Below are 24,414 nucleotides of genomic sequence, written 5' to 3'. Positions count from 1 at the left end.
CCAATGTCGCTCGTTAGCGTCAAGAAGTGAGGAAACTAGTTACAATTTGCCCTTGGAAAGGCTTTATTACGCACTACGAGCCAGAAACATTTTTAGCGTGACCACGTGAGTAACGCCAGTTGTCAATAAAAGTGATAATTAACTAAAAAGGACGAAATACTGTGCATAGTTAACGGACAGGTAAATTCGGTTCTAAAGACGGATAAATTGCTGTCTTAAACGATAAATCTGATAGTACAACAAAGGTTTCTTTCGCCATTAGGTGGATTATATATATAGGAGTTTTTTGAACGTCATACACCGGTGTTTCGATAATTTTAGATTCAGCATACTTCTGTTTGCATTGGCAATTATCAAAAATCAAGATTATCGTTCAGATACCATACAATTCTGTTCCGTGGCATCTGAATATGTTTTCTCTTGTCTGCTCCCTTATTCCTGAACTCTTGCTGCAGTGTAGCAAACAAAACACGACGATTTAGATGGATTACCACTGGTGAGGTCTAAGCTTAACTCGAAGAAAAAAGTTGACCCGACAGCTGGAATGAATAATAATTCTTTTTATGTCACTTCAGTAGCTATTACATGGCAAAAAGACGGATCTACGCAAACGCCGTTAGTTATTTCTTCTTCTTTCCTTGAAGTAGCAGCAGCAGCCGCACGCTTGGTGCATTTAGTAGTCGTCCGTGTTTGGAAAACAGGGCTGTTAAACGGAAAATGTATGGGGAAATTTGACCTTGATCATTTTGTTATTAGCGTTCAAAAGCATACACTCGATCTTACTACGGGCCTCTCGTCTTCTAGTCGTTTTTTGGAAAGGGAGGAAATATCTGAATGATTAGTTGGATGAACTGAAAAATTTCGATATAAACCAAATATATATTGGGTTGTGCAATGGCAGCTGGGGCTCGCACTCACACTTTTTCGGTTGGTACCCGAATGTTTTACTCACTAAACTACTGCCGCCCGTTTTATTAGGTAGTCTAGTACCTAATTTTGTATTATTCTCCGAAGTAATTTGCAAATCAGTTATCATAATGGTAATACCCATTATGCAAGAAACAATAGAGTAGGGTGGGGCATAAGTGCGATGTTTGAAGTTGTCATCAATTTTCATGAGATATAAAGAAGGACAACAACAAAATATATTTTATAGTGATGCAGTAACTCAATGTCTTCACATTCAACTATAAATATCTGGAATAATAGTGTTATGCAAAATAAATTCTTCATTCTTCTGATCAAGTGCCGATTCGCACTTTTACCCCACTAGCGGGGCAAAAGTACGAATACCGCGGGGCAAAAGTACGTAGCTCGAATCCGTGAAATTAGCACAGCAGTATCTAACAAAACCATATTATCTTCAATCTGCGGTATGTTTCGGTAAGGAATATTCTCAATTTGCACCTTTCCAATTTTGCGCTGGTGTATTGCAGCCTCCGTTAGATCGAAACTTTTCCAAACGTTTGTTTTTTGTTTCATCAGCGGAAAAACATTGTTTTCCTTCGGTCAACAGCTGTAGAGCACAAAGTTTTCTGCAGAACTTCCTTTTTCTAGTATCTGTAATATAGTGCCCAAAGCTGTATATAATTAGCTATGTATTTTTGCCTCATCCATGAATCGCACTTTTGATCCGTCCGTGAATCGCACTTTTACCCTGCTAGGCGCTTGACGGGGTTTGACTAAATTATGGAAAAGTGAAATATATTTTGTAAATTCTTTTCACCGTATTTTCAAAACAGATATGTGAGTGATGTAAAACGCTGCTACAAATTTTCAACAAGTAGTTTCCTCCTGTTGACATCGTATTTGCCGTATAACGAAAAATTACATCAAAACCGCCCTAAAATAACATGTGTACATAACTCAGCAGCCAAAGTTTACGTTAGATTGAATCGCACTTTTACCCCCATCGCACTTTTACCCCTCCTTACTCTACTCTATTCCCACATTTGAATGCCTCCTGCTGATTCCTCCCTCTATAAAGAAAGAGAAACGAAGCCCTTGTTTCTTATTTGAACCTCCCTTTTTGTCGGTGCCCACCTCTTGTAGACCTATCGGTTATCTCCTACCCACTGGTACATCTGTTATAGACCAAGAAATTCATATAATGCAAGACAAACAAACCCGTTTTCTTGAACCCGCTTGTCCCTTGTTAGGGAACATCCCCATTTTGACAATGCCCCCCAATCTCCATTTTGACAATGTGCTAATTCCCCTATGTCATGTTCAAACACGTTTACCAAGTTTAATAAAGCTTCACCCAAGCATTCTAAATTTGTGGTGGTGCATACAGATATACCTAGAAACATAGCTACATTCACTTTTATATATTTAGAAGATTTGGACCCTATTGAATCAGGTACCCGTATCAGCATTTTTGACTCCAGTAGCCCTCTCGTAAGACTACCCTTTTTTCGTTTAGAAAATTCTCATAATGCAAGAAAAAAAGCCTTATTTCTTCATTTGCACGCCTTCCCTACTAGTCAGCAACTTCTTTCATTTAACAGCAACCAGGCTTGGCATACACTTTTCGCTTTGATTTTGCTCTTTTGATTACTGCTCCACAGGCAAGCAGAATTTGAAAAAGTGGTGTGGGGCATTTGTAGAGCTAGTAATTATCTATAATTATCGCCTGTTTCTCAGAGATGGCCAAGCCGATTTATGCGCTATTAGTCTCATTTGAAAGGTAATATATCCGGAAAGATCACTATTGAATGGTTTTTTGATTGGGCTTTTAGTTTGAAAGTTATGAGCAATTGAAGTTACACGTTAAAATTTACAATACTTTATAGCGATTTTAACCAAGATAATTTATCTAGTTTCAATTGTTTTACTATTAAACGAGAGGTCTTAACACTGTAAATGTATTTACCAAATTTCATAAGGATTGGTTCTACTGGTCAAAAGATATTTAAAAATGATTGATGAAATTTATTCAAGAAAACCTTATTGACCAAACCTTTAATGGGACCAAACCTCAAAAACAGAATAATATAGTAAAAATGTGTAATTTTTCAACGGGTGTTTCTTTGTAGCAGTTAATTAATAAAATATAGCACATTTCCTTACACTTTTAGGGTGACCGTGAATCCGCTTAGAAGGGTGACACAAATTTTTATTTTTAAACGCGTCCAAAAAATAGCGTCTTTACAAAAATTGTAGAACACACTAAAATAAGCAACTTTGTTGCAAATAGTAACTATCTATCTCTTACTGGTTGCGAAATTTAATGATTTGTACAAAGAAACCAGTTTAAATTCAAGCAAAGCAAAGTCATGGATGTAAACGTCCTTCAGAACTTAACCCTTCTTTATCGACAGACTTCGCAGCCGGTTATTAGAGTACAGGAAAATTACGGGCTAGGGCAAAGATCCTATTAACTCTGTAGCGGCACCGATCAGTCGAGATTCGAACATACGACGATTGGCTTGTTAGGCTAGCATTGTACCCCGAGACAAACAGTCACTTTAAAATCAGTTCTGCCCAAAAACTCTGTACACGCTGTTTTCATTGCTTTCATATGTTCTATAAAGTTATTTAGTAGGTTAAAATACACACTGAAGATTGTTTATCGCTAGGATGCATATGGATGATAACTAGCACAGCATTAACAAACAGTTGAATTAAGTTCCGAAGACGTGTCGATATCTGTATGATCATTTCCAGCTCAAAACGCTTAAAAAGGCATTTTTTACTCGACTATTTTCGATTGGAATTGGAATTTGAATGTGAATATAGTTTCTTTCTAATCCTAATATTTGACGAGCAATATTTCGAAAGGTCCAATGTGCAAATGAGATTCTGTTTGCGCCTCCTCTCTTACGCTTATTACGGCGGCATAAATGCACTTGAATGCATCTATTTTGCATGGAACGGTTGCCGGTGTTATTGGAAAGCTAAAATCCTTTAGAAAAATTGGGTTGAAATGCATTTATGTCTCCGTAATAAGCATAAGAGAAGAGACGCATAGAGAATCTCTCATTTACACATTGAACCTTTTGACATGTTGGTCGAGATTTCCACGTTTATCTGTAAGTAAAAAATAAAAAGGTTTGACAAAACGGGTCTATTCTTTTAAAAAGGAGGTACTGCCACTAATCGTGGGGGGTCTCAATCGGCACCAACTTTAAGATGTTTGCTTTCTGACCTATAATGAACAATCTGACAAAATTTGGTTCGAATTCGTGAAGGTCGATTACACGGTTATCGGATACTTTGCATGTGTTAACTTTAATAGATAATTTTTAGATTTCACATCTGAATAACTTGAGAATGGCTGGGCCCGGAAACAGCTTATTTAAGACTTTAGTTCAAAGTGATGTGTATAGAATTTGACTCTGTCAGTTTTATAAAAATTACAAATTCAAATACAAATTAAAAATAATATTTGACCTGGAAATGCCCATTTCAAATGACATATAAGCTGGTATAACAAAGGTTCCTTTCACCACTAGGTGGATTAAATCGGGTTTTTTTTCTTTGCTTTTTACATTATGGAAATTTCCCATTCAGGATGTTCAGGTGTACAAGTGGCTGGTGAATAAAATGTGGGGAGGGGGTTGATAAGAGGAGAGGAGCCTCCAAATGAGGGAAAGGAGTTTTGTTGCATGCATTATGGGAATTTTCACTACGATAAGAGATATGCACTCAGCTAGTCGTGGAAAGATTTCAACTAAATTTTCAAAAGCAACGACCCGTCCGAACGTATTCTATACTAGTGTGCGACATCGGAACGAAAATTGTAGTGCGGGCCCGGTTAAAAATCGTCACGAACTTTGTTACTCCGACTTTATTCCGGTCCGATTTGGTTCTGTTCCGGTTCCGGAACCTGAACAGAGCCAAATCGGACCGGATTATTAGTGTTTATAGTCGGAATAAAAAAGTTCGTACCGACTTTTAACCGAACCGGAACCCACACTTCAATTTTCGTTCCGATGTCGAACACTTCTCTGTATTGTCTGCTTCCTTATTACTGAGCTGCAACTGAGTTGTCTGAATTTGAGAAGTTGAGAAATCGTGGGCAAAATAACTCCAATAACTCTTTAAAAAGAATTTCAAATCAGAGTTATTATTTTCAGAACTTTTCAGAACTTAGGATGCACAGGGAATAAAAATCAGGATAATTCAAGATTGTTTTCTTTTTCAATCTTCTTGAGAAAGAAGCAAATTTTATACTGAATACTTTTCCTTATTGCTCCTTATGCTTTGACTTTCTGTCACAACCGCAATCACACGTACTTTCATGAAAATAGACGTCCTTAAGACGACATGGATGTCTCTGGTTTCATCTTCGCAAGGTTTACTTCTGGCAATAAAAACGTGAAAAGTTTGAAAGTCGCAAAGTAAAGAGTTACGGAAAAATAGCGCTGGGGAATAGGGAAATGACAGTTCAGTTTCAGTTAAATCAGGATTATTTCCCCAAATTAAGGTAAAAAGTGGCTTGTCAGTATATCAGGAAACATACTAAAAGTTTGGATAATTCGGAAAAATCAGGAACATTGGCATCTCTATTTCAAATAAAGCTTCCGAAAGTATTTTTTCCAGAAAAATGAAAAATAAATTGTTCGGCGATAATTTGCCAATAATTTTAAAATCCAGACGTTGGGCGAATTTTGTGCGACTTTTATCATTAAAGAAGTCCTACCAGCCAAATTTCCTACGTTTTTTCGTGCGACTCAGAAGATAATGTTGACTAATCGTTTCAATTTCCGTCATTCATAAATGAAAATAACTCACGCAAGGCATTGTCATTATTCTACAGCCAGGAAAACTTGCCTGACCTGCAGAAATTTTGCAGAATAACATTTGTCATGCCGTCCTACACAAATACATGCGCGTTAGCTTCGTAAATTTTGTTGTGATTTTTAGTTGGGACGATGAAAAATTTTGATGGACGGATTTTAAAACGGTACGACGAATTTAAGAAATAAAATCAGTTGCGTAATTTCAACAATATGCTTTAATGCGCGTTAGCTTCGTAAATTTTGTTGTGATTTTTAGTTGGGACGATGAAAAATTTTGATGGACGGATTTTAAAACGGTACGACGAATTTAAGAAATAAAATCAGTTGCGTAATTTCAACAATATGCTTCAGTGATTTCAAAGTTCACGGATCGGAAGGTAAGTGTGTTTTAGTCAAATCAGCACAAGAACTTTTGGAGTATTCATTAAATCCATCCAACAAGAGATGAAAATTAGAATGGCTTTACTTACTACGACGGGAATTAGAAATAAACCCTAGTACTTTTAGGATGAGATGAAGCTGAAAAGCTTAGATGCAATTCAGTTGAACCCCAGATAGAGTTAGTAGGATTGTTGCCTCGTAACTGTCCTGTACTCTAATAGCCGGCTGTAAAGTCTGTCAATAAAGAAGGGTCAAGTCCTAGAAAAGACGTTTAACCCTCTAACGGACAACATCGTATAAACGATGTCATTTGCTTGACTACTATGTCATGAAAGTACACTCAAAAGAAGCTCGAGTGTTGATTTTCATGAAAAAATGTTTATCTGGAGAACCGCCAGGTATGAAATAATCCAATTTCTCTTTTTCGTTTTTCATGCCTAACACTCTACCCAAATATTTTTTCACAAAATTGAACTAAAGCATATAAATCACTCATTGAAAAAATTTGAGGTCGAATATTTTGTTCTAGATGTTCTTTTCCTTCAAAAGTAAAAAAGTGAATATTCGCACCATAATATTTTTCAGTTTTTGAATGATGATAACTTTTGAACGCATGGTCACAATGTTATGATACTAATATCAAAATGTCAGGAAATCTGTTTTGAACATATTTCTCATATTGTCAATTCAAAACAAATTTCGTATATGGCTCTGGAGCTCTAAAAGCGAAGGCCGTCTACAGACGGTCTTACCCGTTAAAGCGTTAAGCCCAAGGCTTTGCTTCTTCTGAAACCAGATAATACCAAAGTACCACTATTGTAGTGCTAAAAGCTACGAACATTTAAAGAACATTTTCATTCCACAAGAATAAACAACCAAACTTAAAAATCTTTTTACACAATCAGTGAACAACAGCAACAGCAAACAATGTCCTATCTAAAATTGTTGTTAATGAATTTTATACCAGAAACAAATCACGCGTGAGTAGTCATCCTGCAAAAAAGTATACAAATTAATCCTGTGGCAACCGTTTTTCATCGTGTTTCATTTAACTTTGCACCACTCGCTTGGTGTTGATTGTTGGAAAAACCCCCGCACAAATCAGATTCAAGTTACAATCTGGGTCGAGGAGTGAATTACCCCGAAGCTGCTGCTGCTGCCAAGTCACACCAACATCATCGATCAGCGTCAACCGCTGACCTGTGCAGCGTAAAAACTAAAAGCAAATGCTCTCTCCCGAGCTTCAGTAAACTTTCGAACTTGTAGCTAGGAACGACACTCAATCTGTTCCTCCCACCGACCGGTAGATGCCTTTCCCGCCGGTCGGTCGGTCGGTAGTGGTAGCCCTGTCATTCGACACTAATTAAATTTGCACCCAAACAAATCAGTACCAGGCTGGCTGGGTGTACTATAGTACACAACCATGTAAGGACGGGACGGGACCGTCCTGCGAACTACTACCAGGATTATAATTGGAACCGTAATTCGTGGTAAACGGCCGCCTGCCCGACCGGGCAGGTCGGTCGGTCACTGATGATAGCGAACTCTTCTTAGGTTTTGAGTTTCTTTTGCACTCACTCACTAACTCTGTCAACGTCTCGTGTCATGTCGTGCCGGCAAGGTTAATCTTTTAGTTGACCCAAAAACAAAAATGTCAAGCAACAAGGAAATCGATTTGCCTTTGCGCGCACGATGCGAACCACCCCTTTACAAGCTGCGGGAAGCCTACGCCGGATGGCACCGGATCCTACTGTGTATTGTGTTCCTTACCGTGCCGTGCTTGGTACGACAATTTTGCAACCGTGCAGCAAACCATCCATTCGGACTGCTACTGCAGCAGGCCAACCGTCATAAGTACATCCGATACGGTCAACCTGCAGGAAGAAATTAGTCGTACAAAGCTTGCACGCCCGCTCTACCCGATGGTTACCGAAGAATTTTCCAGTAAATTAACGACTGTTTGATTTTGTCGTCCAGATAGACCAACCTGCAGGTGAATAAAGTTTTGTGCGTAGACGTCCATTTCATTTGCGGACCGACCGGACCGGACCGGTACGAATACGGTTGCGGCTACCATCCGTGTCCGTGTCAAAGGGTAGTTTTCTCTTCTGTCATCTTCTTCGGCAATGCGCTAACGCTAACCGAATTACGTCATAACGTTGGCGTTGGCATTTTCGTCACAGTCTTGAACGTTGAATGGTTAAATGTTACCCAATTCTTGCGATATTATGAGATGCTTATCGTGTTGTGTTGCTGCTGCTGTTCGTTGTGGGTGGCAGCGAACGAAAGGAGTTGGTGTTGTTGCATTGCGGGGAATAATGGAGCTTTAGCTGACTGAATGAGAAATGGTGGTAAAAAGGTGTTTCGAACGATATTGGCGCAATTTGCTGTGTCAGCTTACGGGTCAGCTTCTATTTATAGGTGCACGGTTTCATTTCCGGTAATTCTGTTGTACTACAAATTGGGCAAGAAACAAATGGAAAATGCCAGAAATTAAAGAACGGAAACAAGAATTAATGAGTTTCCGTTGCTTAATTCCGGGGCCTTATTGTTCTACTAGCCTGCCATTATTGTATGGATCTTAATATATCATCGCTGCCTCCTTACTTGTAGTATTCATGATTGTCGCTTTAGATAAACACAAATAATATCTGCTTTCATAAATCCATCAAAACATGACTATAGATAAATTATTTTTTGTAAAATACGGGGATAACAAGGTAAATTCCGTTTCCTTATTATTAACCTCAAACCTAAATAGGGTTCGTATGGGTATTTTCAGCCTGTTAAGCCCAGGCTGTCTGTCCAGGCTACCGGACAATATTCATGAATTTCGTTGAAACTATATTTATTCGAGACAGGATTTTCATACCAATTGTTTGGATAACATTTACTGAATATGCATTTTAGTCTTAATAAAACACTGTTTATTTTATGTTATAATCGCGAGAAATGCTTAGATTGCTGCGACTATTTTGAGCCCATTTTTTATTGTTACAAAGCAATCCCCCGAATAACTCAATGCATGGTACTGCGCGTATTAACAATAAGGCTGATTTTTGGCATATTTTTGGGGTTTATCAAAGGCTTATTGCCTACCAAAAACCAGCTACACCTGTTTGAAGAAGCCGGAGAAATTGCGATGAGCAAACAGCACCACCCAGTGATCTATTCGGTGGATTGCTCTACTTCACCAGCACACCAAAAGGGAGAGAAATGGTGTATGTGTCGGTGTTTTTCAAGTGTTACCTACATACCGGCAATATAATTAATTTAGTATGGATTTTTACTCAAAATGCTAGAAGCGTTCCAGGTGAATCTGCCTCGCAATGATGACCCCAGTTCTTTATATAGCAGAAGTTTTTATTTGGGAAAGCGCAGCATGTTGAAAATACCTTCCGGAACCCTATTTGGTGCGACTGAAAAATTTCTTACAATTTCTAAAATCCCGAAAAACAACATGAATTCATCTGCTTCCTGGTACGCTATTGAAAAACTGGCAAATATAATTTTTCTGACATAATAGCAACCAGGGTCCGATTGTACCTCATGATGGATGACGTTTTGGTCATTTGATTTTGACAAATATGTGCAAGTGGGAAGCTTAGTGTCTCAAGGTGTTAAAGTGTACATGCTGACGGTTACATCGAAGCGGTTTTAAAACGTTTCTCGATCTAAAATAAATTTACTGCTAGCGCAGCGAATACGAAGGCTGCCGCTATAATTTAAAAAATCCGGCATTTGGGATGCTTTGCACACACGTTAAATTTAATAGTGCAATCCAAACAACTATTAAAAATGCGGTTGATAAAGCTAAAGTTACAGTCAGCTTTTGACGTAGGACTACGTCTTTCAGGAAGGTAGCTGGTATAGGGTGTCATTTCAAAAAATCTTTCTCGAAAAGTGGTCAGATTTCGAACGCTAATAGCTTAGTGATTTCCCGAACGAGTTTCAATATTCTTATACCAATCGATTGGAAAATCTTCTAAGAATTAGCCCAAATGAAGAAAAGTATGGCTTCTTGATGTTGAACTATTGAAAAATTGAAAATAATGAACCTATGTTTTACCAGAATTCTCGCTTCGTGGTAGGTTGGAAGATTCTTTACGATGATCTAAACCTAGACCATTTTGATGTTCTTGCTTGGGAAGTACGCCAGAAAGAGTGACAAAGCCCGCTTGTGCCAACAGATTTCTTACGAACGCAATTAATTAAACCAAGTCCAATTTGATGTCTGTGTTAGAGAAGTGTGCCAGAAAAAATGACACAAGTTCGTTGCCCCAATAGGTCGCAAATTATTTACTGCAAGACGATTAAACCCAGGCGAATTTGATATCTGTGTTGGAAAAATGTGCTACAGTTGTAATGTTCGGTTATAATATGACTGTATGAATACGCATGCTGGTCGTTTCATTAGAAGTGTAGTGAAAAGATGTGCTGTTGATAAAATAGCATTGAATTGGTAAAATCCCTTCAACGTGAGGAACCATGGGTAATAAAAATCAGAGGGTTTGTGTACAAGACACGACCGCATATATAGGTGACGCAGGACTACGTAAGTCTCTTTGTAGTGATAGTGGAATGTATTCATGCTTGTAATCATTCGATTCTTCATGTATACATGCTATATGCAACATATATACATGCTACATGCGTTGTATGTAACATTTATCAAAGTAGTAACATTGCATACATTCAATTCTCAAAAGATTGTGCATTTGAAAACAATTTAACAAAATCAAGAACACAAACTATTGCTTTCCTGCTACCTTACAGAAATTGAAGACTATTTTTATTACCCATGGTTCCCCACGTTGAAGGGATTTTACCAATTCAATCCTATTTTATCAATAGCACATCTTATCACTACACTTCTAATGAAACGGCAAGCGTGCGTATTCATACAGAGTCATATTATAACCAAATACTACAGCTGTAGCACATTTTTCCAACACAGATATCAAATTAGCCTAGGTTTAGTCATCTCGCAGTAAAGAATTTGCTATCTGTTGGGACAACGAACTTGTGTCATTTTTTCTGGCACACTTCCCTAACACAGACATCAAATTGGACTAGGTTTAATCGCGTTCGTGAGAAATCTGTTCGCACGAGCGGGTTTTGTCACTCTTTCCGGCGTACTTCCCAAGCAAGGACCTCAAAATGATCTAGGTTTAATCGCGGTGTTAAAAAATCTTGTTGAAATGAGAAAACTTTGTCACTTATGTTGGCTTACTTCCAGAGCACAGATATCAAATTGGTATAGGTTTAGATCATCGTAAAAAATCTTCCAACCAATCACGAAACGAGAATTCTGGTAAAACATAGATTCATTATTTTCAATTTTTCAATAGTTCAACATCAAGAATCCATACTTTTCAAATTCTTAGAAATTCTTAGAAGATTTTACAATCGATTGGTGTAAGAATATTGAAAATCGTTCGGGAAACCACTAAGCTACTAGCGTTCAAAACCTGACCACTTTTCGAGAAAGATTTTTTGAAATGACACCCTATACCAGCTACCTTCCAGAAAGACGTAGTCCTACGTCAAAATGTGGTTGATAAAGCTAAGTTACAGTCAGCTTTCTTAAAAATAGTAGTAGCTCCTTAACCAAACTGCATAATATGTTGCGGCAGAAAGTCGCATTGTAATATTGCCTCGCAGTCAGCTTCTATTGTCCGGCCGAATCTAGTCACAAAAGGCTATTGTCCGTTCGACCGATCGTGATACACAAGGGCTATTGTGTACGAACGTGGAATATAGTAAATCTATTTACTGCAAGTGTATAAAAGGCGATCAATGAATAACAATCAGTATTCAGTGCACTAACAGCCACCGCCGCTGGCAGATGGTTGTTTCCAGACAGCTTGTGTATTATTTTACCGCTACTAAAGATCTCAGTCCCGTTAGGTAAAGTAAAGACGATCACGAACATAATATGCAAATTAAAATAGAAATACAAGAGCTAAAGCAGAAAGTCCCAACTTAGTGGAACTCCACCTATGCTATGACTTGTTGGCAAGACATTTAAAGACAAAAAAAAGTGCTAATCTCCACTATTGCGCTTTCAGGCTCAAGTGAAATGGTGATTGATAACTCAGACTGGGTCACAATAGAACATGCTTCTTAAGATTAAACCTAGACCAACTTGACGTCTTTGCTTGGGAAGTACGCCAGAAGATGATAGTCTCCTCGTCCCAACAAAATTTCTTACGACTGCGATTAAACCTAGAACAATTTGATGTCTGTGCTAGGGAAGTGCGCCAGAAAAAATGACAAAAGTTGCTTGTCCCAACAGATCACAAATTCTTTGCAGCGAGACGATTAAACCTAGGCGAATTTGATATCTGTCTTGGAAAAGTACGCTACAGCTGTCCAGCTGACAATTGACTGAAAACTCATTGTAACCCGACGATGGTCCCGTTCGTACTTCGGAACGGTACTTGCAGGAACATTCCGCTTCGAAGAGGTCATGGTGAGCTCGGAGACTAATATGGTTGAGAAGCCATGGACAATCGGCGCTCGTCATTAGGATATTAGCTACGCGGATTGCTCGGCACAGATTTCTCCTAGTTGCTAGCGGGTTGATCCATGCCAGAGGACGGAGAGCGAATCGAATTTGCGTTGTATTTTCTCTAACCGATCGACATCGTTGAGATAACGGGGATTCCAGATCGCCGAGCAATATTCCAACGTCAAACGGACAAGCGCACAATACAGATTCTTCTGGCAATGTATATCGGTGAATCTCGAGATAGATCTTAAGATCATCAGAAAAGAAAAGCCTGGGTCCTCGTAGCAAAAAATGTACATCTTTGATTGACCAATCTTAACAGCCAGATGCCGATCAGCCAAGTAGGACTTCAGCCAGAGCAGCAGGGTGCCGCCAAGTCCCATCCTGTCGAGTTTGTCAATCGCAATTTCATGACTTAACTTATCAAAAGCAACAAAGAGGTCGGTGTAAATTGCAGCCCACAATAGTCCAAAATTTTTTGCTTTCATTTTAGTATTTAGGGCCTTTAGCACTTTTGTACGTATAAATACTCTCCATAATCTAAATGTATCAAAATTGGTGGAATGATTGGTGGAAAATCTAATTTTACCTCGCAAACCATATGACTTAGATGCTTAGTATCTTCGGCAAACTTTATTGAAATTTGTAGTTCTACAACTTTGCTAAACACATGAACCTACTATCTAATTCCAAAAAATTATTTGTTTCAAGTGTGATATCCTCTCAATATCCCTAAGCTCATAAAAGACATGAAAGGCGAGAGAAGACTTTTGACCTTCGTTTTCAGAATGGTTCCATTATGAAGTGCGCGATGTTAGACATACGAACATTAGGCATAATGGACATTAGGCATAAAGGACGATAGGCATAATGGATGATGGACATAATGGACGTTAGGTATAATTTACAAAATTTCGCCTTTCTTTGAATACGAATTTGACCTAATCATCACTCCGTCATAATACAATGAGAACTGGGGCCGCACATTTAACAGAAATTCATTTGGTTTAATCGTATTTGGCATAACGACCTTTCGGTATAATGCCGTAAAATATATACTATGACGCGAGTTTTGCCGGCGATCCGTTATCGTAAATGCCGGTCACTGCGGGGGGCTACCCGATCTGTCTAGGCTTAAACGCTTTCCTAGGTCTACCGACTCTTCTGGAAATTAAATAAAAAGAAAACTTATCCAATTTAATGCTATTTCAAACCGAAAACAGACACTGAAGAAGCCTGCAAGTTGTAGGCGAAATACGTATCTGTCAAGAATAAAATATACACAGTAGAATTAAATTGGATAAGTTTTCTTTTTATTTAATTTCCAGGTTTCGTATTCTACTAAGACGCTCCTAAAACTTCAGTCTACCGACCCTTGTTAGTTTTCTCTATCCATCGCATCGACGCACCAGGCTGGTGCTGAATTACAAAATTACAAAACGCCGAGCCCCTACTCGTCGTCGAAAATATTTTTTCGAATAATATTGATAAAAATAGTGTTGTATGGTCATTGGTCAATGTTAATCTGGTTAAACTATCTCCAAAATAATCACCAAAGATATTTTTGTGTAGAATGAATCTGAGAGTGAGGAACCTGCTGGGATTGTTTTTGCCGGTGACCCGCCGTCGAAAGCGCCGGCCAGGGGTTATCCCTTAGCTGAGTCCGAACGAGCGGCATCGACGAACGCGCCGGCGTAAGTGTCCCTCTCGGACTTTCGCTCGTACTTATTCATGCATTGCGACGAGTTTTTGCGAGTGTGTGTTTAGCTAACAGCTACGGTTGTCCCTCTCGTTCTTCGGTGCTGCCCGAGCTGCTGATGCCTATTTCTGGCGGACACTCGCACTCTTGCCCGTGAGTAAAATCGGGGGCGAAGATGAAGAAGAATGAAAATACCTGTAATTTAAAATTTGTATCCTAGTGCGCCAGTATGCCTCATGGGCAGCTGATTTCTCAGGAGTTATTTGACTCGGGAATAAGCTGTGTAGGAATACGATGTGAGGATATGCGTGCGCGAGTGTGTAGGTAGCAGAATGTCTGCACACAGCAACGGCGAATACTTTCTATGACATTCGGCCATTGTGTTTCGGTCTTTTGTGATTCGACCTGTCGTGTTTCGGCCATTAGATCTACTATCGCATTTTTTATTTCACCCATTTGAGTTTCGGTCATTTGTGTTTCGTCCATTCGTAGGTAAACCGACTCACTCTACATGCAAATATCCTAATTTTGACCCCTGAAAAGGCAACATATCATTCAAAATCCCTCCCTAGGAAATCGGAATAGTTTCATGCAGACTGAAAAGTTTTATAAATCATGTTTAAAAGCACAAAAGTTAAACAAAATATATATGACAAAATCTAACAAAATCGGAATAAAAAGCTGATCAAATCGGAGATAGACAAAATTGGAACATTACTGTGTTCGATTATTACATGCTCTAATCGATTACTCGATTAATCGAGCGATTATCGGACATCACTGCTTCTGTTTTTATACGGCAGACTTCGCAGCCAGCTATTAGAATGCAGGAAAATTGCTGGGCCGGTTGATACGATCTTATTGGCTCTAACAGACCTCTCCCAGCCGAGTTTTGAACATACGACGACTGGCTTATTAGGCCAGCATCATACCTGGAGGCCAAATGGGAGGAGGCCATATTTGAGTTTAAATCTAGGTCCGAATTAAAATCCAAAACTAAGTCTGAAGTTGAATCGATATTTGTGTCCGAATTTGAAGCCAAATGAAGCATTGAAATCCCAGATATTTGAGTTTAAATTAAATTCCTAAATAGATTCCAAAATTGAATCCAAAGTGAAGAGTTAATTTGAGTCAAAATTTCTCCAAATTTGAAGCCAAATTCAATTCCATGTTAAAGTCCAAATTAAAATCCAAAATTGAGTCCCAAATTTAAGTCTAAATCTGGTTCCTGATAAAAGTCAAAAATTGAGTTAAATATGAATCCAAATTTGAGTAAGAATTTACGTCCAAATGTAAAACCAAATGAAACATTGAAGCCCTAGCAATTCGAGTCCAAATTTGACTCGAAATTGAAGTCCAAATAAGAGTGAGTTTAAATTAGACTCCAAATGAGAAACCAAAATTGGGTTTGAATTTTGGTCCAAATATTTTGTGCAAACTGAGTTGAAATTGGAATTATGTTTCAGTCAAAATTTAAGGCGAAATATAACATCTAAATTAGAGTCTAAAATTGAGTCTGAATTTGAATGTTCGATTTTGAAACAAAGCTTTGCCCGATTTTGAGTCCTTATTTGGGCGCGAATCCGAGCCCAAATTGAATTCAAATTAAAATCCAAATTAGAGTCCAAAAATGAGTCCAAGTTGGGGTGTAAATTTAAAACAAGAGTTGTAATCACATTTGAGTTTCACTTTGACTTCCAAATTGAGGTCAAACGTAACTCCATGTTACAGCTCAAATCGAAATTGGAGTCTACAATGGAGTATGAAATGAGGTCCAAATTAAAGCCAAAATTAGATATCAAATTTGAATCCATATTTCAGTTCAACTTTGAGTTAAATATAGAGCCCAAAATTGATTTCAAATGTTAATCCAAATTAAATCGGGACTGAAAATCGGAACTGAATTTTAATCAAAACTTGTGTGCAAACGGAGTTCCAATTGAAATCCTAATTTAAGTCCAAATTAGAGTACAAATTCAAGTTCGAGTTAGAATCCATATTTCAGTCAAAAATTGAGTTCAAGAAACTTCAGTCCAATTAAAAACTAGCCCAAATAAGAATCTAAAATTTGTGTCTAAACCAAGTCCAAATTTGAGTCCAAACTAGAGTGTTAATTTAAGCCAAAATTCGAATTAAAATCCAAAGTTAAAGGACCTAAAGATATTACCTACCTATTAAAATACAAATTGGAGTCCAAAATTGAGTCCAAATTTAAATCCAAATTAGAGTACAAATTAAAGCCCAAAAAGGAATTCATATTTCAGTTCAGTTCAGCTCATATTTCATTTTTTATTTAGCAGACCAAATAAAATGTTAAAGACCAATGCTAATGCTATTTTAAACTGAGTCGATTGGACCTATTGCAAGCTAACGGCAGATTACCCAGCGTCCAATATACATGCCATACATTATTCCAACCGTCTATTAGGCATATCGTCCGTTATGCCTATTGTCTATTATGCCGAATGTCCACTGAACTGAACCGAAACCGAACCAAAACAGATACCGAACCGAACCGAACCGAAACCGAACCAAAACAGATACCGAAAACAGATACTGAAGAAGCCTGCAAGACGTAGGCGAAATACGTATCTGTCAAGAATAAAATATACATAGTAGAATTAAATTGGATAAGTTTTCTTTTTATTTAATTTCCAGAAGAGTCGGTAGACCTAGAAAAGCGTTTAAACCTAGACAGATCGGGTAGCCCTCCGCAGTGACCGGCAATTACGATAACGGATCCGGCAAAACTCGCGTCATAGAATAGTTTTAACGGCATTATACCGAAAGCTCGTTATGCCAAATACGATTAAACCAAATGAATTTCTGTTAAATGGGCGGCCCCAGTTCTCATTGTATTATGACGGAGTGATGATTAGGTCAAACGCGTATTCAAAGAAAGGCAAAATTTTGTAAATTATACCTGACATCATTATGTCTATCATCCATTATGCCTATCGTCCTTTGTGCCTAACGTTCATTATGCCTAATGTTCGTACGCCAAACATTGCGCACTCCGCAATGGGACCGTTCTGAAAACGAAGGTCAAAAGTCTTTTCATGTCGTTTTTGAGCTTAGGTGTCTTCGAATAAGTCTCCCAAAATATTATTTTGCCTAACGTCCGTATGCCTAATGGGGCACACTGCCCACTGGTAGAAGTAAGTAAGTAAGTAAGCAAGAGGAAATATATTTCTCTATTTTTTCACTATTAAACATCTATACTGTCTGTAATCAGCATTATCAGAATAGATCAAAATAACGACCAAAGTGATGATATGTGTTCAAGTTTGAATTATTATATTACTATTATTATATTATAATAAAGTACACTATTTCATATGCAGAGGGAGAAGGTTTGATCGATAACGCAAAATATTAATTGAAAGAAGAGAGAAGATTTGATTTGGCATTTACTATTAAGCTTTGCGAATTAAAGGGATTTAATAAATGATATCTTGGCTTTTGGCCGCCGTACGATAAGGTCGTCATCACTGTAGTGTCCACGCCATTCGATCAATTCAGCTATCCGAAATAGCCAGTTCGTTTCTCGTGCGGCCACGTGGTCCGCTTGCGGGTGCAGTTGTTGAAAATTCAAACAGCAAAAAATTTGTCACTATCAAAAAAGATTTTAAAGTCTGTTACCACTCAACCGAAACATTGCGAGTGATGATCTCTTTTTCTTCACGTAAAGCCAGATCAGAACTATCAAAAATCTACAGGTACCTAGCTACCTACCTACCTAATATTATCCCAGGTATCAGCATCTGTGAGGAACGTGCTGCTCGAGCCAAAGATGCTGATACCTGGGCTAATAGGCTCACACTAGGTTTATGTTACCGCCGAAAAATAGTGTGGGGTTGGAAAGGTTGAGAAAGTTTGGAAGGGTTGGAAAGGAAAAGTTTCGACAAAACCACGAATTACGACATAGTTGAGCAGTGTTTCTCATCGTGCCACGTGCATTGATTTCCACGCACATTTTGATATTAAACCGATTGAGCACGGTATATTACGTATGGTACATACTAATGACACCCAATTTCTACCCTAACGGCATGACAACAAATGTTTGGAAATAGCTCTAATCCAGTTGGAACCCTTGCTTGAAAGTCTCCAGATACAGTCATCTTTCCCGTATCTTGGGAAAATATAGAGATGCAGTTGGTATTTATCTACTTCAATATGATGTTACTTAAATTCAATAAGCGATCGGGAAGCGCAGAATGTTCATGATCGTTTGGGAGTCTCAAGGCCAATCCCAGGGCCCAGATAACTAAGCTAAACGCTGGCAGAGGAAGGCGTGATTACGTCGGGGTGAAAGTGAAAGGCTCCTATAACGCGAATAGCAGTGCGTCTCGTTGATAATCTGAAGCTAGCTGTCAGCTGTGCATTGGAGTAAGAGTATGAGGAGAAAGTTTCGAAATCATTATAGGGGAAGGCATCAGATTAGTCGTTGTTACAATAACTTGGCATGATTAGATTGATGTGGTTAGAAAGCAAACGCTCATTTCTATCCTCATTCCCTCGAAGATTTAAATAAAATAACTACGGATATTGAAATTAACCTAACGCAAACCTTACAACCCGGGAACCCTCAACGTCACGTCAACGTCAATCAAAAGTTGAAATCAGTCTTCACTTTTCATGTTTGTAGTCTAATTTAACTATCTGAAAGTAAAGCAATCAGCTTACGAGCATGGAGTCAATTTTTAGTAAATATTTTCGTTCAAATTAACAAATTGATATTCACCATCAGACGTAAATACAGGCTATAGGATATCGAATTAAAATTTCGATTGTTTTCTCCATTACAGAATCAACCGCAAATGAAATTTCCACCATCATTTGTCAGCATTTTCCACCAACTCCAGAGTCAAACCGCAACGCAAACCAATAAAGAAACGCTTTCGCATCGGAACCTCACGCAAATTATTACTCTCCACCATTAGGATAATCCCGTATTCCGCCGAATGGTTACCCGGTGCAACCGAGTCGTAGTCAACAATCAGAACCGACCTGACTGGGCCTGCCTGCCTGCGGTTTGATTGCGTATCCATCCGTCCTTCGTTCGCTTCGCACTAATCGCCTTCCCCATCGGGGCATCGACAGTCCACGTAAAAATAGCTAAACGACGCGTGCCACGCCATGTTTAGAGCGGGGCGTTGTTGTCGCATTGTCGTTCACGACGACGACGACGGCGTCGTGTCGTACGTTTGGCCATTTGGGGAAACTTTCGTGTGTCACTCTACCCTGTGCGCTTTGCGGAATTCTTCGGCGCGGAGCGCCGCATGCTAGCGGTAAAATAGAAACACGCGAAAAAAATAAAACAAGACATATGGCACGCGTCACGCAGGTTCTAAAATTATCGCACCCGATTATGCAGTACGGTAGCATGCCAACAAACATGCTGCTGCTACCAAACGAGGTGCATCGATCGGTTTCGAACCCGGTTTCGGATTGATGGCTTGATACGGTGTTTTTCCTTTTTGTCGCGCAATCAGATTCGACCAAAGGCGTACGCGGATGGGGTATTTTGGGATTACGCTCTAGAGCGCTTCGCAGATCACTCCATTTAAGGACTTGATTGAGGATTGAAGAAAGCAGGCGAAGAGAGCGATTCGATTGTTTCTTTTTGATTTCCCGTTTATGGGAAAATCCCTTGCCGCCGATCGCCAGTGGGGGTCGGTCGCCGCTGGCGATCGGGTCCCGAACCGAATCACGGATGGCACGGTTTAAGGATGCAGCCTTATCCGCCGACCGGCGGCGATGCGACGGAGAAAAGTGCCGGTATAAAAGCTGCCACCGGGCGTCCGACGATCTCAGTTATCTTCGATAAGAGTACCCGTCGTAGGGAACGCCAGTGTGTGCCGTTGTTGGAGGTTAGTCTACCGAGTAGGGAAGGTTGGAAAAGTGATTGAAACTTTGGGTTTGCTCATCTCTAAGTGAAGTTCCGGTTATGTAAGTCTTGGTGGTGTACAAGTGCGAAGATAAATAGTTGTGAATTTTACATTCACAATTATTTGGTTATGTTTTTGACAATGTTTAAACTAACAAAGTTGTAGACAATAATGATGAAGAAGTATTTTGAAGTGAGAAGTTACTCCGACGTTTCGGCTGCTTCCTGAAGGTTTCGAGAAATATGATAAATTGGAAAGATACGAAGAATATTAAGTTTTTCCTATAATCAGTGCCCGCTTACAGGAAAATTTTAAAGCCTGAGTATACTTTTAATAACAATTGAATGACTTCTTATGTAATCTAATTTTTAATTATTTATTTTATTCTGTAATTCTTCCGTGAAGGCAAGCTGATTGCTTACAAAATCAAACAGAACTTTCGTAAACTTGAAATCTTGACATTACAGTGATAATTTATGAAGAATTTATTAGGTGATCATACTGATTCTATTTTTGATTCGATTTCTTTAATACAATCCAAACCCTTAATACCATTTTTGTGACCAACTGAGGGAAACTCTTTCTCAAACTCAACTTGAAAATGGCTTTGAGTTAATTACATACGCTTTGTATCAGCAAGATGTAAAAAAAATCAACTCCTCAGAGCAAACAGCTTGTTTACAAGCTTCAATTATTTTAAAATATGATGAAAAATCCTTCCATCCCAGCGCAGTCCAAAAATAGCTGCGTTCGACTGTTCAAGGAGATAAAGTTTCGTTATTTTTTCCATCATCCACCTTGTATGCATTTGAGGTATACAAATTTCAATGCAAAGCACAGCAAAAGCTCACCACCGACGAAGTTTTTTCTATACTTCATTGTTCGGCAAAAGTTCCTCTTGTGAACCACGAAGCAACAACCAACATAAAACCCAGCTAACTAACATCCTTCGTTCTAACGACGACTCTGAGGAAACTAGCTTCACGTGGCTGTTATTTATTTTGGTTGTATTCGGAATTTTGGTTCATTTCAAGTCGAAAAAAACCAACTTTTCTCACTCAACACCGGAAACTTTCAGAGTCATCAGAATTTAGTCAATCAAATCTAATTCTTTCCTTCTCCTACCTTCAATGGTTCAACTTTCCCCCCAGCCCAACGTTTCACGTTTTCGACTCATTCACTTCTCACGTGTTGCTTGATAACACGCTCACACCACTGCCAAGATGTGCGATGACGATGCTGGAGGTCTAGTCGTCGACAATGGTTCCGGCATGTGCAAGGCGGGCTTCGCCGGTGATGATGCACCACGTGCCGTGTTTCCGTCGATCGTTGGTCGCCCCCGGCATCAGGGTGTGATGGTCGGTATGGGTCAAAAGGATGCCTACGTTGGTGATGAAGCGCAATCCAAGCGAGGCATCCTGACGCTAAAATACCCTATAGAGCACGGAATCATCACCAACTGGGACGACATGGAGAAGATCTGGCATCACACGTTCTACAATGAGTTGCGTGTGGCTCCGGAGGAGCATCCGGTTTTGCTGACGGAAGCCCCCCTCAATCCAAAATCTAATCGTGAAAAAATGACACAGATTATGTTCGAGACGTTCGCCGTTCCGGCCGCATATGTGGCCATCCAGGCGGTGCTGTCACTGTACGCCTCCGGTCGTACGACCGGAGTCGTGCTAGACTCCGGAGACGGCGTCTCGCATACCGTTCCCATCTATGAAGGTTATGCTCTGCCCCATGCCATCCTCCGCATGGACTTGGCCGGTCGTGACTTGACCGACTACCTGATGAAGATCCTAACCGAGCGTGGCTACTCGTTCACCACCACGGCCGAGCGTGAAATCGTGCGCGACATCAAGGAAAAACTGTGCTACGTCGCACTGGACTTCGAGCAGGAAATGCAAGCCTCGGCTGCGTCATCTTCGTCGGAGAAATCCTACGAATTGCCGGACGGTCAGGTTATCACCATCGGAAACGAGCGCTTCCGCGCTCCGGAAGCTCTGTTCCAACCGTCCTTCCTGGGAATGGAAGCCTCCGGCGTTCACGAAACCGTGTACAACTCGATCATGCGATGCGACGTCGACATCCGTAAGGATCTGTACGCCAACAGCGTCCTGTCCGGTGGTACCACCATGTATCCAGGTACTGTCCACCTCATTATCAATCATGTTTGAATTTTATACTAATTTTATTCCATCAAACAAGGTATTGCCGATCGAATGCAAAAGGAAATCACCTCGCTGGCACCGTCCACCATCAAGATCAAGATCATCGCTCCGCCGGAACGTAAGTACTCCGTTTGGATCGGCGGTTCCATTCTGGCTTCGCTGTCCACCTTCCAGACGATGTGGATCTCCAAGCACGAGTACGACGAGGGTGGCCCGGGAATCGTTCATCGCAAGTGCTTCTAAGCCGCCGAGAGTCGTTCGTTTGTTCGTTCGCACACACACACACACGAAAGCAAACGTTTTGGACGGTTTTTGTTTTTGCACTTTTTTACTGTTTATTCTTTTCGCTTTTGAAAATATATTTTGTATGCTGCTATCTTTAAGAATGACAGACTTTGTTTTTAGTTTGTGGTGAGAAAAAACACGTGCAATTGAGTTGAATATACATTATATCGGTACAATAAAAAGTTTTTTTTATATGGGTCTTAGTGACTACTCGAGTAATTCATATACGCTTTTCAATACGTGCAAATCTCATATTACTTCAATGACCAACGCTTATTAAGATTGTATAACGTTTCTTTTTATCTAAGCAAGGGGATCCACGGATCAAACCAAGCTTTAATATGAGCCAATGATAACCGGATTCGAACCCAATTTTTTCCCCTAGCTCCACAGTGCGTTAAACAATGGCAACCGAGTCAGTGCGAGTCGGCTGACGGCCGACAGTGTTGCAGTGAAAATTATACCGAGGCTCGGCAAAATAACAGAAGAACCTGACAAGTTCCGAGAAGAAACAAATAAAGACACTGCTTATATCTGGGCTCCTCGCCCATCCACGGATTCCTTCATTGCGGATTCTGTCCTCATTCTACAGAGTTCGAGCTTCTCAACATAGAAAAGAAACCAATCCCTAAGAATTCAAGGTGACACCAATGCTCCAGGGAATAAACCGTAGCAAGTCAGCATTACCATATCTTACCGAAAAGGGCAGATTATGATCATCCCTTACTACGGCTTAAAGATGCTGTCAAAGATGCAATTTGAATTACTATAAAGCAACATTGAAACGAGCTGGTGAAACCTCGATTACGCTCGATTACCTGGAGCAAGAACCAGAAAACTTCAAACTGTTTTTTTTTTGTTAGATTATAGTAACTTTAATAGCTTGGATCATTCGTGACTTCTGCGGGGTTGGGATTTGAACTCGATCCTCGGCGTGAGAAGCGTGAATGCTAACTACTACACCGGGACTGACCCCTCAAACTGTTTGATAAATGTATTCCTTCATTCAATGCGAACCAGCGAAGTTGTCGAATCGGAATTACGTAGAATCTAGTCTTTATCAAGTAAAACTTTATCATAAAAATTCGGTTCAGCTAAAGTAACCCTACGTTACAAATTGTCCCGTATGACCATGTGTCCCGGAAAAGTTCCGCATTGATTGATTTCTTTAACATGAAGTGATTTAGATGAAACAGATTGAATCAGGTTGTATTCATATCTCAGCATATTTCTGGTGGTTTTGGACTTGATGTAGGTTTCATCATTCATCGCAATGCAAAACGATTTTTTGAACCACTTCTATGTATTTCCTTGCGTGAGTTTTAGCCACCGTGTTCTGTCCGTGAACAATAACAAATCGTCACTAGAAATGCCAGAATTTTCTATCTAAAATCCGTAGATCTAAAAAAAGTCGAAAAATGCAGAGGATTCCGCAGAAATTCCGAAAAAAAATCCGAAGAGTAGGGTTTATTTCTAATTCCCGTCGTAGTAAGTAAAGCCATTCTAATTTTCATCATTTGTTGGATGGATTTAATGAATACTCCAAAAGTTCTTGTGCTGATTTGACTAAAACACACTTAGCTTCCGATCCGTGAACTTTGAAATCACTGAGCGATTATTAAAGCATATTATTGAAATTACGCAACTGACTTTATTTCTTAAATTCGTCGAACCGTTAATCCGTCCATCAAAATTTTTCATCGTCCGAACTGAAAATCAC

At 39.5% G+C, this 24,414-nt stretch overlaps 1 protein-coding gene across 1 annotated transcript; it reads left to right on the top strand.

Annotated features, from left to right (window-relative positions):
- Window positions 1–21,455: 21,455 nt before the first annotated feature.
- LOC128738568 (actin, muscle-type A2-like) lies at window positions 21,456–22,652 on the top strand. The gene is made up of 2 exons (XM_053833811.1): window positions 21,456–22,383; window positions 22,447–22,652. The coding sequence occupies exons 1-2, from the start codon at window positions 21,459–21,461 to the stop codon at window positions 22,650–22,652; spliced, it is 1,131 nt and encodes a 376-aa protein (XP_053689786.1). The 5' UTR covers window positions 21,456–21,458.
- Window positions 22,653–24,414: the final 1,762 nt, after the last annotated feature.

The sequence above is a fragment of the Sabethes cyaneus genome, chromosome 2 (genome assembly GCF_943734655.1).
Source record: "Sabethes cyaneus chromosome 2, idSabCyanKW18_F2, whole genome shotgun sequence".
NCBI classification, from domain to species: Eukaryota; Metazoa; Arthropoda; class Insecta; order Diptera; family Culicidae; genus Sabethes; species Sabethes cyaneus.
This window is presented reverse-complemented; position numbering and strand designations above follow the sequence as displayed.

What these genes read in the sequence shown, in the direction of transcription:
- LOC128738568 (XM_053833811.1), top strand. Translation starts at nt 21,459, where the DNA reads ATGTGCGATGACGATGCTGGAGGTCTAGTCGTCGACAATGGTTCCGGC. An exon ending in TGGTACCACCATGTATCCAG is followed by an intron (nt 22,384 to 22,446) that starts GTACTGTCCACC and finishes CCATCAAACAAG; the next exon opens with GTATTGCCGATCGAATGCAA.